This window comes from Metarhizium acridum (genome assembly GCF_019434415.1).
Source record: "Metarhizium acridum strain ARSEF 324 chromosome Unknown scaffold_574, whole genome shotgun sequence".
Lineage (NCBI taxonomy): Eukaryota > Fungi > Ascomycota > Sordariomycetes > Hypocreales > Clavicipitaceae > Metarhizium > Metarhizium acridum.
Window position 1 is genome coordinate 1,283,179 of NW_027094044.1, and position 14,942 is coordinate 1,298,120.

Here is a 14,942-nt window from a genome sequence, read left to right on the forward strand (position 1 = left end):
CGTCACAAAAATTGATGAAGGGGCAATGATGCAATTGGGTTCCAGTCTTATCAAGGTTTGGACCCTCACACGAGAGAGGAATGGCATCACCGAGACAAAAGTCCCATTGGATTAGCACACAATTGGACTTGACGAGAAAAAAACTCAACAAGACTCCTCCCGAAGCCGATTGTGAACCCAGTAGCCTGGACTAATCAATTGGAAGGCTGAGAGGCGGTTGGAGGGCTTGCGATAACGTCCTGCCCACCCTACCAACTGGCAATGACTGCGTCACCAGGATTTACATAGAATTGAGCAAGACTGAAAACATCCCAGTCATTCATAGTATGATGGCCCTACAGCAACCATTTTTCTCCCATTACTGATATATATATATATATTTATATATACACGTCCCGGCCATTGACAACACTAGTCTGTCATTTCATTAAACACACGCTTTTGTCTCGCCATGCGCAGAGAGGGAAAACAAAACGAATCACGGAATCCCTTAGCCAGCCCAGCACAACGATAATCAAGGGACATCAGTGAAAGTAGTAAAACATGACAGAGAACAAAGGAATTGAAAGGTATCGAAAGCCTGCGAAACCTTTAACAGTAGCGAGTGATTATGATCAATGTCCCCAAACGCCTGAAATGCAACCGGGGATGACGCAAAACGACTGAGATATGCATTGGGCTGAGCAAAGCGAGTGGCCAGGAAATCCATAGTTTAGGAAATATCCACACTGTAATGAAAATTACTTCCTGAGCATTCCAATAAAGTGTCACTGTTTTGAGTACTGCTGCCAAGCGGGACATATGCCGATATGCTATATTCACACGTTGTGGTCGATTAATCAGGGTTGGCAATGAAAAGGCGGCCGGATGTGAGTGTTGCGGTCCGCTCGTCGACGCTGCCTCGTCGCTTAAGCTCGTCAGCGCTCTTGACGCTCTTCTCTCTGGCAAGAACCGAGAGCCTCTGGGAATTGATTGCCAATTTAGGATTGCTACCCAATTCACCAACGTTGTCGGCTCGTTCGCCGCTGCTGGCACTCCGTGAGCTTTGCGACCGTCCTGACGCCGAGTCATCGATAGTCCGTTCCGGTCGCTCAATCAGACTACCAGTACGCTCCGGAGTGCCACCGGGGCTTCGTCGTTGGCCTCCAATCGTAACGGAGCTGCCAGAGGCTCGATATTGCAGACCTCGCCGACCGCTCCCGATGCTGCTTCGGCCACTGCTTCCTGTTCGGCGGTGGTGTGCGCGAGATGCTGCCCGAGTATCATCGTCATCACTACTTTCTCCTTCCACTTCTGTGGCACTAAGTCTCAGAGGCACGCCACCAACACCGACGTGGTTCGTATCGCCTGGAGCATACCCAACAACAGGTGTCTTGCCATGATGCCTGATCTTGGCAGCAACTTTGCCAGTCGCGCTGATTCCCGTGTTGGTTCGGCTGGCAGTGACAGTACCTCGCCCGCCGCCAACCACTTCAAGGTTTGCGCGCATCTTGGCTGCCTTTTGTTGAGCTGCCACTCGAGGGTCTTCATACTGAGCCCGATCGCACCAGACTGTCGCCTTTTGCCGGCGCAGAAGAGCAACATAGCTGGACGGCGGCGCGGTTGTTCCACCAGAGCGGCTGGAGATGGAACGGCGGAGGTCTGTCGATGAGGAAGTCCGATATGCAGCGGGCGGTTGCATACTGGATGTTGTGCTAAATGTGTTGACAGACGGGGACCGACGCGTGTTCTGCACATGTGGAGGCATTGCCTGCGGATATTGAGAAGCGGGCTGTTGCTGTGGTGGCTGCTGCTGGATGGGAAATATGTTGGAGGAGGTCGTTCGTGACCGCGAGTGGCCGTAAGCGTTGGTTTGATCCATCGGTCTGGATATCGCATGCGGTTCTAGCATGGTGGTCGACAAGTTGCTGCGGCGGGATGGGCCACGCCGAGTCCAGTGGAAGTCGAGTTGTCTCTTTGTTATGCGATGGACCGAGGGGAACCTTCCCTGCGAGTCTGCAGAAGCAAGAATGGGATGAAAGAACCCAGAAGATTGTTTGTGTCAAGCGACGAAAAAAGGCACGGCGAGGAGCGACAGTGTCTCAGTCCTATCAGCCTGAAACTACCGAGCGACTGCCTCGAGGCAGGAGAACAGCGTACAGTCGGTAGACGAAGACGCAAGAGATAATGTTCAGAGTGAACGCCCCGTGCACAAAGCGAGCGCACAGTACAAATGGTGGTGAAGCTTGGTGCAGGCGGGAAAGAGAGGTCCCGGCCGAGGAATGAGGCGCCCACGCAGAAAGGAAGATGAAAACTCGAAAGCTAATTAGCGTGCTTTACGAGAAGGCGGCGGTGGAGTCGTCAATCATGGCTGTGTGTACTCAATGCTGTGGTTTTGGTTTTGCGTCAACAGGTCTCAGTGCTGGCTGGCAGACTCGACCTCGTCAACAACTGCTCTCTGCATGGGAGGCCCGAGACTTTGACCAGGTTGAGTGGATGGGCGGCCAATTGGTCCGACGTAGCCATGCGGCCATGCGCGGAAGAGATGGTCCTGGGCGCGGCTGGGCTAAAAGGCAGGGCCCAAGGCGAACTGAGGTCAACTGGTGAGATTACATGGGAGGCATCGGGGGTGGATTGATGGCCAGTGACGGCCAGTGAGATAGGACATGGCGGCCACGCTTGGGCCGGGGAGAAGCAGTCGATGGGACCGAGCCAGCCAGCTGGTGGGACAGCCGGTTGGCCGGTTGGCGGTTGGCGGTTGAATGCTGGCGCCGACATCTGGGACTCTGGCGTCAACCTTGGCCCAACGCAGCTCAACTGCTGCAATGTGGACACCGTCCACTGGACGCTGGGGCTGCCGTCGGGGCCTGCATTGGGCTGGCAGCATTTGGGGGGGGGCCATCAATGGCACTGGCGCGAGAGTTGTGGGATTCCCGCTGCTCCATACACTATCGTTCATATCATGACCGCAGCTGGGCCGTTTGGGCTGACAGGCTCACGAGCCGTCTTGGATGTTGCGGCGAGCTTTGGACTGCAGTGACAGCACATGTTCCCAAGTACTGGCCCATAAGCACCAGGCACACCTTCCACCTGCAACATGGAGATGCCGACAGCTCCCTGCTGCACAACTCGCGACTCACAGCATACATCCAAAGCCACTCTGGTGCGCGGCTGCGATGTCCTACTGCATCCGACTCCGGGCTCTAAGTACCTAGCTGGGCACTCGGTATCCATTACTCCGTCGCCATTTCTGCTCCGTACTGACCCTCCTTTTGCATCCAGGCTGCTCCCCTCCCCAGCTGAACGGTCCGACCATGTGTGGCGGGCGGGGACTGTTCAGGCCTAACGCCGGTATGAGGCGGAACCACGCCAATCAATTGCTTATTATCAATCGCGATAATGGGTGGCAGGGACATGGTAGTTACTACTAGTAATACAATCACGATACTCCCAACGTAGGCTCGCTCCAATCCCCCGGCACGAAAATTTACTAGCGCTAGCCCAGGGCCTGCAGGCGCTCCAGATGGCATCATAGCCATGTGCGGAAGAGGTCTGGTTCGAACTTGGAACACACACACACACTTGACATTTGTTCTTGTCCTTGACTCGCAGCGTCATCGGCAGATATTTACATTTGCACTCACTCGCACTTCAATCCACCGCTCTCAAACATCAAGCTAGTGCCCCGTTGATGACAAAGCATAGGTTGTATGACCCGTAGTCCATAACCGTCTTCCTAGCAATTAGTTGACTGGACATTCCATCAGTGTGCCTCGACCAAGGCAACATTGAATGGTGCAAAGATCGCATACTGGTCAAGAATAGGAAGCTACGATATCCATCAAAGCGACGCCGTGGCCCTACTATAAGCAATCTTAGACAATACATCACAACCAGATGACGATTCCTCGCTTCAAATAAGGCTTTCTCTGGCAAACATCAATAAAGTGTGTTCAATCTATCAGAGTTGCTCTCCACTAGCGCTGGTAGACAACCTACGACGGCACTGGCGCCGCCATAGGGCGTCCAGCATGGCGATAGCCCATGTACATATTATTGACCGGCATCCTTCAAATCTCGGGGCGGCCGGAAGCCGAGTCGCACTTGGTTTGGTTTGATTTGGTTTCTTCAGCAAGAAGGTCATTCGAATCACCTCGCACCTCAATTGATACATCTACCAGGAACGACGCTTGTGTCACACACTTCACTTATAATATGCAAGAAAGAGTACACCAAATCGGTGGGTCTAGGCATCGTTCCGCCAAAGAGAGTGCAAAAGGTCTCTACGAGTACCGAATCTCACCGTCTTCGCCGTCCCTCCAGGAAAGATCCGGCTATGCGACGTTTTTGCTTAGTCCGCTTTGCATATCATCCGATACAGGCAACACTTTCTCCACGAAACCTGCCTTGAACCATTGTGTGGTGATGTTGTTGTTGATTATCGGAACAAGTCTGGCATTGTCAAGAGACAGAGATTTGCCGGCCGACAGTGTGGTGGTTCAGTCAAACGACTGTTATTGCTTGTTTGTATGGGGTCATTGCGAGAGCTGAGAGACGAGATATGCTTTCTGGTAACCGCAAGATGTGGTTCTTGACGTAGGCTCGTCAAAGGCGATTTGACAGAAGCGTTGAGTTCTTGCGGAGAGTACTGCTGCTCATTTTAGCATTGTTCAAAATTCCGACGATTATGACGGAAGCAGAGCACAATCCCAACCCCGACTGTTACGACGTCATCCAACTCAGCATGTGTAGCAAACTGCCGAACCAGAATAGCGGCTCTTGTAGTGAGAAACGCCGGTAATTGGCTGCGAGTGGTGAAAGCTATAGCCTCAGCTTTTGGTAATGAGAAACACCAAAGTGGAACCAACCCTCTCTAGAACCTTGTCGGGCGTAAAGGAAAACAATCCCCGCTTATCAAGCTGTCATTACTACAAGGCGTACAAGGGACAGGACAACAAAATGAACTGATGTCCACCGAGTTGCCTCACTCAGGCAATATTGGACAAGGATTAGCTCCCCAATACAGAAACAAACAGGGTGTTGCCTGCCACGGCGCTTACGGAATCTCTCTTTGCATTTGCAAAGTATCCTTCCGATCGACATCTCACCTCGTCAGGTCTAAAGGGTGGGAGAACATTCAGAGTTGGCGGTTCGCGCCAAAACTCTTCCACATTGATGTCAGGAATGACGGTATCCAGAGTTCCCGAAAAGCATAATGTCCTACCCCCACGGCTCGCCCCCATAAATTAAACATTTCAACGTCCGACCTGAGAACCATTGTCGCGGGCCAAGCCAACTCTAAGACACAAATTGTGAGGGATCTGTCTATCAGCATCACTTGCAGTGAACCTGCCCTCAAGCGCTCTGCAATCAGCCAGAGGGCTTTCCTCCCCATCATGCAAATAGCGGCCAGCAGCTTACGGGGATAATGCGGTACAACCCGAACAATTCCAACTTCGGTTGCCGAAAAAGTCGAAGCACATCCTTGTCATGTGGTCGCTTATCTCTTTTAGCGATATACATGATACAACTGTACAAGAGCCAGACACCGGCATGAAGGCGGATGGCGGCCGACAGGCAGGAACAAGCAAGGCCGTATGTTCGATAGTCGACTTGCCCATGTCCACCGGAAGTAACCATTACGATGTCACTGATGTGTCTTTCACCTGGCTGTACCACGGCGCAATCAGGATCAATTTCCAGTGTTGACACTCTTTGCTCTTGTGCTACGCGGGGTGTGTAGCCTCATATCGCACGGCACTGCACATTATCCCTGTCATGCTGATCTGCCATGTCATGTCCTGCAACGAGCGCTGTAAGATGTGCAAGGGTGCTCCGAGTCAACCTTCGTCAGAATGGCAGGTTGCCCTCGCAAAAGTGAACTGGAAGTGTGCACAGAAAATCAGGCCGCATGTAAGACACAACACTGTGGTCGGCCCCCCTCCCGTTGATATGGATGTGAAGAGTAATAAAGGCCTGTAGTATGTACTTTGTATTCATCCTTGGGATAATGAACTGACGTAGTCTCCAGCCCTTGGAGAAGTTGACCCGACATGCTATGATGGGTTGCGTGTCCTCGGGGGTTGTTTGCTATTCTAGTATAGGCCACCTTAGCCTTCATGGACTTGCATTTTGGGCTAAAAACATGTCGCTTTCATTTTCGGGAACGAGGTCTGAGGAGAATTGTCAGTATTCTTTTTTTAACCGCGTCGCTTACATTATTGCCGTCCAATGTTGCTCTTGAGTTCGTGCCTCTCTTTCCCTGGTTGTCAACAACAACAACTATTAAAAAAAAACATAATGAAAATAGAAATAAAAATAAAAAATCGCATCTGGATTGGACTGCTTCCCGAAGCATTGGGTCCCGTTCTGCGGTAGTGAGAGCTGGTATTTGATTGGGTTGCAAGAGCTTGTTGACGATTTTGTAGCGGCCCGTGTTTATGGCCCAGCCGAGTATCGGATCGACGTTGCCAGCATTGCGAAGCATATTGGATATGGAGTGTTTCCTTGTCCTCCCATCCACATGAGTGGTGCGCGATGTGCTAGTTCGCCTGGTATCGACTTCTACGCCTTGCGCTCGGAGGAGCAACTGGGCCAATTTCGTGGCCGTGTCGTGCGGCACACAGCAAACAGCGTGTCGTTGATCTTCGTCCCCCTCTGCATTCAATATCCACCTCTCCCGTCTCTGAGAGTGTTGGTACGGCGTTGGCATCTCACTTTCTGGCAGCAATGTTAAGAGGTGAGCTGCACATCTGGTCGACATCCAGGACGTCGTCTTACACAAGGAGTACTTCAGTGTAGAAGTCAATAGCAGCCTATGTGTGAGAAGAAACTTTCCTACTATTTCTAAAGTTCAAGTTAGACGCTACCTTGGCGATTTAGAGCTTTAAAATTAGTGGGTGTTTAGACGCGCAGGCTTAAAGAGGCGATGAGTTGCCCATGACGTCTGGTTAGCTGACAATGACTTTGACTCTGCCAGCGAGGTTTCGACTGTCTTGGGGTAGTCAGACTCGGGCTGCTACTGTTAGCGGCTTCTGCTGGCGGAGATCTTTATCACAAGAGTAGATAAGATGCTGGGTGATGTGGACCTGACCGTTGATGGTGGTTAGGCACAGAGGTGTGAGGATGGATACATTGTCCGTGGCATCTTAATCGGCCGTTGCACCCCAACAAGAATCTTGGGAACTCTTAAATATCCTCTACCTACTACATATGGACTACCGTCGGGCTCACATCATTTCGGCAGTGGACGTCGGCACCAGCTGCGATGCGTTGATAGAGGTTTGTGGAGAGCCTGCAGTCATTATGTGCCACCGCGCAAGACTTGATGCATGATTTAAGGCTGATGGCTGGATTTCCAGATGCCCTAGTCTCTGGGCAGGGTTGAAGTTAAATTTTGCGGCGTTGGCATCAACAGATCAGGCAGTTTGCCAGTTATGTGCCGCCGTGTCAGGGCAGTACAGTCGCCGACTTTGATTGTTGATAAATGGAAAGAGATACGCCATCAACGACTAGGCTGCGCCCTTCCAACCAAGTACATGCTCTTGGTGACTAGTTTCAACAATGTCCCGGTAAAACTTGGGTTCAGTTAGCTGCTTTGATTGATAATTCCAAAAAAAAAGAAAGAAAGAAAAAGCTTTTCATCCGCATGTAGGGTAATGTCTGAAACATGGCTCTGCAGTCTACGGTTGACTGACCAGAGTCCGAAATATTGAGACGAACCCGCAGGACAAGTCTCACAAGTCTCACAAGTCTCACCCCAATCAGCTTCTAGTCTTTTTCAATGCCGGTGGTTTCTCTGGTTAGTCTATTCGGAGTACAATTTTCACCTCACTCTATTGAGCTGGGCCCCAGGTGCCGGTAATGTAGACACTTGTTAGGCTGAGAGGTCCACTTTCAATATCATGACGTACATCGGGCATCAAAAAAAATGAGCAACTTGGTAAAAAGTGTCAGACAGGGTCATGAAGACGGAACTTGCACGGTACACGATGAGAAATTGATAACACTAGGCGACCAAAAAAGACATGCGCTTTTAAAGATGACAGGGAAAGAATGAGATATATTGACTGCTTGGTGGCCAAGCCGGCCTAGCCTTGAGCAAAGATGGTGGACGTGCACCTGATGAACATAGTACTAGCACTATGATAAAGCCTTGATCGGGTTTGCAATAATTAGGCCTCTGATATTACTAGTTGAAAATTATGAAAATGAGCGCTGTTGGTTGGTGCTGATGGCATGGTGGTGGATTTTTAACTAGGGGAACGGAAAAAGAAAAAAAAAAAAAAGAGGTGGTTATGCCCGGAATAATAATACGTCACTAAACGGGTCTCCAATGCTTCGGATGTTGCTACGTGCGGCACGGCTCCAATTGGCCCGTCCGACATGGTGAGAAAGGCTGGTAAAACTTGATAGTAGTGCCTCACGCGACCCATCTCTCGCCACACGATCTCTCTATATGTATTAGCATGCCGAGCGGTGTGGCAGGCCAAAAACAAGGCGAGCACCACGTTGGGACGGTTAGAGCGGGTGGGAAACGGGCCAGGCAACGAGTGGCTGATGATGAGGCAAAAGAAGGGCATCGCGACGCATCATGGATTATTATATATGCGACGGAGGCGACTGGCGGACGGTGCTCGAGGTGAGGACCAAATCCCTGAATGCCAAGGGTAATTTGGACCAGTTGACATAGTAGAACTTATCGTAGAGGGCTGTCATTACATGTATGCCCAATCCCCGACGACTGGCCCGTATTTACTACCGACGTTCAACATGATGAATCTGCTCGATGCGCAGCGGCTTGAGCCACATTTGGCTCATGGATCGGTGGCGGCGCACATCCAAGACGACCCCCCACCCCCCGATTATATCCACCTGCAACCACCAGCATGACCATTTTAGCCACTCAGGTGCAATCTGATTAGCCACTTGAGCTTTTCAACAGAGACTCCAGGTCCAAATTGGTGGGTCGGTGTCTGAGATGGTCAGGGCACGTTGTGCAAATATCGCCTCTGAGAGGTCTTGTTCCACCTTGTTCCATTTGCTCTTCAACATTGACATGCCAGTCCGTGGCCAAATTTCGATTACCATTCACAACTTCACCAACTTCACACGTCTTGCCAGCGTGTTCACTTGTCGCTCGCTCAGATATCTACCGAGGAAGGAGTACAATAGCGCCATTCTCCATCCCGTAATTCCCCAAGATTTGGCCACTTCGGTCCTGATTCTTCAACTTGAGCTCTCGCACATGCACCTGCATCAGTTGAAGGCTGCGCTGCAGCTGAACCGCCGGCCATGAAGTTTGCCAAGGAGCTCGAGAGAGATGCCGTCCCAGGTAAGACTTCCTCCTCTGCCAAGACTGAAATCTTCTTTTACATTGCTTGCACGCGTGCCTTGGTTTTGCGAGGAGACGCTGTGTCTGCCGTGTCATCAATTGATGCTGGCAAAATTTGGGACATTGTCTGTATAGAAGAACGAAGCTGTTGTCGCTGACTTTCTCCTCCCTTTTCCCCTTGTTCTCTTTTCTAGAATGGCGCATCAAGTACCTCAACTATAAGGCTGGCAAGAAGTACGTTAAAGCCGTCTCACGAGCACTCAATAGAACACCGAGGGCATCTGCAAACCGTACTCAGTCCTTGTTTCGATCGAGCAACCATGGCCGAACTTCAATCTTGCCCACCTCAACGTCTGGCCCAGCTCCCCGGGCTCCAAATCGAAGCAATGGATCTGCTACTCCTGGATCAAATCCCATCCCAATTGCTGCCCAAGCAGACGAGGACGAAGCATTGAGAGGCGACGGCAACGACCTGCACTATGGGAGCTTTGTGCCGACGCCGCCAAATCATAGCCCATTGAGGCAAAGCGAGGACAAGGTCAGTCATGACTTTGCATTGCCGGCACCCGCCATCAGTGCCTCCGACGCCTCGGGACTTTTGAGACCGACCACAACGATGAAGAGTCGCAGCACAGTTCCCACACAACGACGGGCTTCAACGGCCGAATCTGTGACTGCTGGGAATGACACAGTCGAACAGTCTCCTGCGGCACGACGACGGTCAATAACTGGAGGTGCCTTGGCAGAGTCGCCATCACAATTACGGCGAATTCTTTCAAATGCATATGGCCCAATGAAACGAGATATGCCGTGGATGGATGGTGGGATCAATGAACTTGACCTGGTGCGAGAGAGGGAAAGAGAATTCTATGCATTTTTAGACTCGGAACTGGAAAAAGTCGAGTCCTTTTACAAGCTCAAGGAGGACCAAGCTGGGCAACGACTCGCTCTGTTACGAGAACAGCTTCATGAAATGCGAAACCGACGCATTCGCGAAATAGCCTCGAATCATGACAATGACCCTGACAATGGCCACTACACCGACGCCGAGAACTCCAAGGACAACCTCAATGGATGGGTTCAACCGCTCAAGGCTAAGATCTTCCCGCCGGGACCCAACACCAAGGCGCTTCGGAACATGCCCAACACACCATACCTTCCAGCAAGCGCATCAGCCGGTGATGCAACGAGAGACTATAGCAGGCGACGGCAAAAGGAGGACGTGTCGTATCGAACGGCCAAGCGCAAGCTGAAATTGGCTTTGCAGGAATTCTACCGTGGGCTGGAACTTCTCAAGTCGTATGCACTTCTGAATCGGACTGCGTTTCACAAGCTCAACAAGAAGTTTGACAAGGCTGTTAATGCCCGGCCGGCGTTGCGCTACATGAATGAAAAGGTCAACACGGCCTGGTTTGTGAATAGTGACACTCTCGATGGGCACATCAAAGCAGTGGAAGATCTGTACGCCCGGTACTTTGAACGTGGCAATCACAAACTTGCGGCCGGCAAGCTCAGAAGTCTTTCGAAGCGCTCAAGAAGTGAATCCGGAAGTTCATTTATCAACGGATTTCTCATTGGTTGCGGCCTTATTTTCACTGTCGAGGGCTTGGTATCCGGCTCACAGCTGCTTTTCGACAGCGATGCCGATCTTCGAATCCAAACCAGCTACCTACTGCAGTTATACGCGGGATACTTCCTCATGCTCTTCATGTTCTCCTTCTTTTGCATCAATTGTTTTATATGGACCAAAAACAAGATCAACTACCGGTTTATTTTCGAGTTTGACCAGCGAAGCGTGCTTGATTGGCGACGACTTGCAGAGTTCCCGAGCTTCTTTTTACTACTATTCGGTATTTTTATGTGGATGAACTTTAGCCGATACGGTCCGGATTGGCTCTATACTTATTATCCTGTGTTTTTGATTTCCATCACCGCCGCCATTATACTCTTCCCTGGACCGACGCTGTCTCACAAGAGCCGCTCATGGTTTGTCTATGCTCATGTAAGTTGCGCAGCATCCAGAGCGATGCAATACCAAGCTGACTCGTGGCAGTGGCGGCTTTTGCTAGCTGGCTTTTACCCCGTCGAATTCCGGGATTTCTTTCTCGGAGACATGTATTGTTCACTGACATACTCTATGGCCGTACGCACCCCCGCTGCTATCTTGGTAATAATTCCGCTAACAAGCGCAGAATATCGAACTATTCTTCTGTCTATACGCCAACAAATGGGACAACCCACCGCAATGTAACTCGAATCATTCCCGGCTCTTAGGCTTCTTCATGGCGCTGCCGCCCATCTGGCGCTTATTCCAATGTATCCGCAGATACAAGGACACTTGCAATGTGTTTCCCCATCTTGTCAACGGCGGCAAGTACATAATGACCATTATATCTACCGTGATGCTCTCCCTGTACCGTATCAACGGCACCCGCTCCAACCTAGCCCTCTACGTAGCATTTTCCACCATTAACGGTATATACGTCTGTAAGTAACAATCTTGGGTCCCCCCCCCGGGCCCCCTTTTTTTTTCTTTCTCCGCCAAGGCTTTTTGTACTGAACCCAGCAAAGCTATATGGGATCTCTTCATGGACTTTTCTCTCCTGCAAACTGACGCACGGCACTTTGCGTTGCGCGACATCCTGGCCTTCAAACGCCGCTGGCCGTACTACTTCATCATGGTTGTCGACCCCTTGCTCCGTTTCGCGTGGATCTTCTACGCCATCTTCACCCACGACCTTCAGCACTCAACCCTAGTCGCCTTTGTCGTGTCCTTTGTCGAGATTGTCCGCCGCGGACTGTGGGCTCTTTTCCGCGTTGAAAATGAACACTGCGCCAACGTCTCCCAGTACAAGGCGTCCCGCGACGTCCCGCTCCCGTATCGCATTGAACCGCTCATGGACCGCGCCAGTGAAGAAACGTCTCCTGTGTTGACGAGCGACGAGCCCAGGCACGAGTTGGCGCAGTCGACGGGCGGCTCTACGGCCGTGGCGTCGACACTGGGCGCGTTGCGCCGGCGCGCGGATACGATTAGCGCGCGGTCGTTTTCCAAGATCCTTGCCGAGGCGCACAAACAGGATTTCGTGAAGAGGCGCAAGCCAGGTGAAGCAGCGGAGGGCGAAGCCGTTGAGCAGAGCGACGACGAGGACGACGAGGAAGATGAGGCCGAGGCAGCAAGCTTGTTGGAGGCCGGTGAGGCTAGAGGTTGACGAAGCGAGGGCCGTCATGTGGGTGTCATTTTTTCCGTAGCATGAAAAAGCGCGCATGCAATATTTGCAAGTTTTATATTCTAGATCGTATGTCTAGGTTTATACTCTATGGTGTGCGTGATCCGCCATCTTCATTACAAGAAATGCTCTCTTGGAACTCCTCATCCATGATACCAACGTCTAGATGCACAATGGTGAAAAAAATAAAGACGCCGCTTCAGGACCACTCCCCGTCTATTTGCTCCCACAAGTCCAAGAATCCCTTGAAATACTTGACGCCCAAGCCAGGGTCCAGGGCACCCGTCGTCGCGCGAACAGAATGCATGCTCAACTGCGCCAGCCCGGCGTCTGCGGCCTTGCAGCCCATGGCGCTTGACAAGGAAGGACCGATTGTGCCACCGCTCCTCGAATCGTTGCGGATCTGGAAATCCTGGGTCTTGGCACCGATAATCTCACCTACCCTTCGCAGTATGGCGGTCGACACGGCGTCTGTGGTCATGTGGCCGTTTGAGTCGCCGCAGATGGCTATGCCAACGTTCAGCTGCGGCACGTGGCCGTCCAGATATGTCTCGAGGAAGTTGGGGTTGCCGGCGTGGGTGACGTCCGCGGAGAGGAGGAACGACTTGGCGTACGTTTGGCCGAGGAGGCCGGGCCCGTAGGTGGATGGGTTGAGGGCCTCGACGGTGCGCTCAACGACAATGGGGAGGAAGTTGCTGCGGGCGCCCTGCCGAAGCAAGGAGCCGATTTCCTCGTCGTCGAAGAGCGCGACGAGCTTGATGTAGCTGTCGTCGGGGTTGGTGTCGGCGGCAAGGAGACCTGTCAGGGCGGCCCAGGAGCAGAGCTTGTCGTCGATCCGGCCGGCCGTGATGAACTCCCTGTCCATGCCCATTGTTTGCGCGGGCTGGCTGTCGTACAGCTCGAGCTCCCAGTTGAGGATGGAGGCGTAGCTCGTGATGCCGAGCTGCTTGGCGATGAGCTGCACGAGCCTGGGCGGCTGGGTGTTGACAAAGGCGCCCTCGGGGCCGAGAGGCTCGGCGTCCTGCTGGGACGAGCTCTGGAGACCGATGACGGGGACGGCCTGCGTCTCCTTGTTGTTGTTGCCAAACATGCCGACGCCAAAGTGAGGCGCGAGCGTGGGGATCTTGGCAATCGGCCAGTCGAGCTTGACGAGCTTGGTGGACGTCTTGCCGGTCTCGGGGTCGCGGACCACGACGCGGCCGCCGATGCTGAGGTCGCGATCCCACCAGGTCTGGTTGAGACCGCCGGCGTACTGGGCCACGCCGAGCTGCACGTAGCCTGCTTTGCTGGGCCGGTTGCTGATGGGCTTGAGGCGCGCGGTGAGGGCATCGATGTGTCCGCCGATCATGGCCACGCCGCTGCCGGGCTTGTAGGCGGCGCCGACGGTGAAGGCGATGATGGTGCTGCCGTTGCGGGTGACCCAATACTTGCCTCCGGGGTGAAGTTTTCCATTCCAAGAGTCTCGCGCGGAGAGCTGCGATGCGTTAGTACTGTTTTGATGATGCCAATCAACTTTGGAGTTTGTTTGTGTCTGGCGTACCTCCTCAAAGCCGCTGTCACTCAACTTGCGCTTGAAGTAGTCGACGGTGTGGAACACGGTGGGATTCTCCTGCAGGAAGTCGCAGAATGGCTTGGTGAAGGCCTCGGGTTTGCATTGTGCGACTTGGCAGAGGCGGCAGGCCTGGTCTTGTGCGAGATGCCAGTTGACCTGGCCGATTTCGCTGGACGTCAGCTTGGAGATGCAGCTTGCGCAAGCGCGATTCTCGCGGGGTGTGCGGCCGTCCATGTCGGCGAGGATGAAGTTCTTTGATTTGGGGGATGCGGTTGTGGTGGTGGTGGTGGTGACGGGAACTGGAGCTGACGCTGGAGGCTGACGCATCGGCAGCACAGAAGGCTGGTGGCTGGGCATGGGCGTCCGTCTCGTCATTGTTCGCTACTTGTGTGCAATGGCGGGAGGGTGGAATGGACGTGGTGGGAGTCGGGACAGCAGAGTCTGGTCAGCGGCGAGTGATGCGAAAAAAGAAGGGGAAGGGAGTTGGGAGAGGAAGAGGCCGACAGTGACGGCGATGGACGGCAATGTGACGAGGTGGGTCCGAGTCAATGTGACTGAGTGAGACTGGCCTGTACGAAGCGGTTCAATGTTGGCGCCCAGACTCTGGTCAACTACGGAGCACCGAGTCGCCATGGCCGTGTGAAGTCGCGACTCCATAGAGGTATTGAACCAATCCAGGATCTGCTCCTTGTCTATCAAGCCCAAGGGTCCTCAAGGTACGTAGCATGAACGCGGGGACGACCCCTGAAGCCCTACGAGAAACAATGTCAACATTGAACCACCATTCCACCCTACGGAATACCGAAGCTTCTACAAAACGCAACAGCATCATTTGCTGAGACATCAGACA

The 14,942-nt window shown here is 52.7% G+C and overlaps 5 protein-coding genes across 5 annotated transcripts; 3 read left to right on the plus strand and 2 right to left on the minus strand.

Moving 5' to 3' along the window:
- Positions 1-31: 31 nt before the first annotated feature.
- Positions 32-2,609, minus strand: J3458_020799 (uncharacterized protein). The gene has a single exon (XM_007813231.2). It carries the CDS (start codon positions 1,889-1,891, stop codon positions 836-838), a length of 1,056 nt encoding a protein of 351 aa, XP_007811422.1. The 5' UTR covers positions 1,892-2,609; the 3' UTR covers positions 32-835.
- J3458_020800 (uncharacterized protein) lies at positions 2,287-2,586 on the plus strand (the record flags this gene model as incomplete). The annotated part of the gene is made up of 1 exon (XM_066122244.1): positions 2,287-2,586. The coding sequence occupies one exon, from the start codon at positions 2,287-2,289 to the stop codon at positions 2,584-2,586; it is 300 nt and encodes a 99-aa protein (XP_065972871.1).
- A 1,414-nt stretch (positions 2,610-4,023) lies between the features above and the next one.
- Positions 4,024-4,530, plus strand: J3458_020801 (uncharacterized protein; the record flags this gene model as incomplete). The annotated part of the gene is made up of 1 exon (XM_066122245.1): positions 4,024-4,530. The coding sequence occupies one exon, from the start codon at positions 4,024-4,026 to the stop codon at positions 4,528-4,530; it is 507 nt and encodes a 168-aa protein (XP_065972872.1).
- A 4,408-nt stretch (positions 4,531-8,938) lies between these two features.
- Positions 8,939-13,985, plus strand: SYG1_5 (Signal transduction protein). The gene is made up of 5 exons (XM_066122246.1): positions 8,939-9,313; positions 9,508-11,315; positions 11,367-11,456; positions 11,506-11,800; positions 11,885-13,985. Exons 1-5 carry the CDS (start codon positions 9,274-9,276, stop codon positions 12,520-12,522), a joined length of 2,871 nt encoding a protein of 956 aa, XP_065972873.1. The 5' UTR covers positions 8,939-9,273; the 3' UTR covers positions 12,523-13,985.
- Positions 12,740-14,467, minus strand: LAP4_3 (vacuolar aminopeptidase 1; the record flags this gene model as incomplete). Its single annotated transcript, XM_007813234.2, has 2 exons — positions 12,740-14,014; positions 14,081-14,467. 2 exons carry the CDS (start codon positions 14,465-14,467, stop codon positions 12,740-12,742), a joined length of 1,662 nt encoding a protein of 553 aa, XP_007811425.2.
- Between the last annotated feature and the right edge of the window lie 475 nt (positions 14,468-14,942).

Coding starts and splice junctions, on each gene's coding strand:
- SYG1_5 (XM_066122246.1), top strand. CDS start 9,274: ATGAAGTTTGCCAAGGAGCTCGAGAGAGATGCCGTCCCAG. Junction 9,314..9,507: donor CGAGAGAGATGCCGTCCCAG/GTAAGACTTCCT, acceptor TCTCTTTTCTAG/AATGGCGCATCAAGTACCTC. Junction 11,801..11,884: donor CATTAACGGTATATACGTCT/GTAAGTAACAAT, acceptor AACCCAGCAAAG/CTATATGGGATCTCTTCATG.
- J3458_020799 (XM_007813231.2), bottom strand. CDS start 1,891: ATGCTAGAACCGCATGCGATATCCAGACCGATGGATCAAACCAACGCT.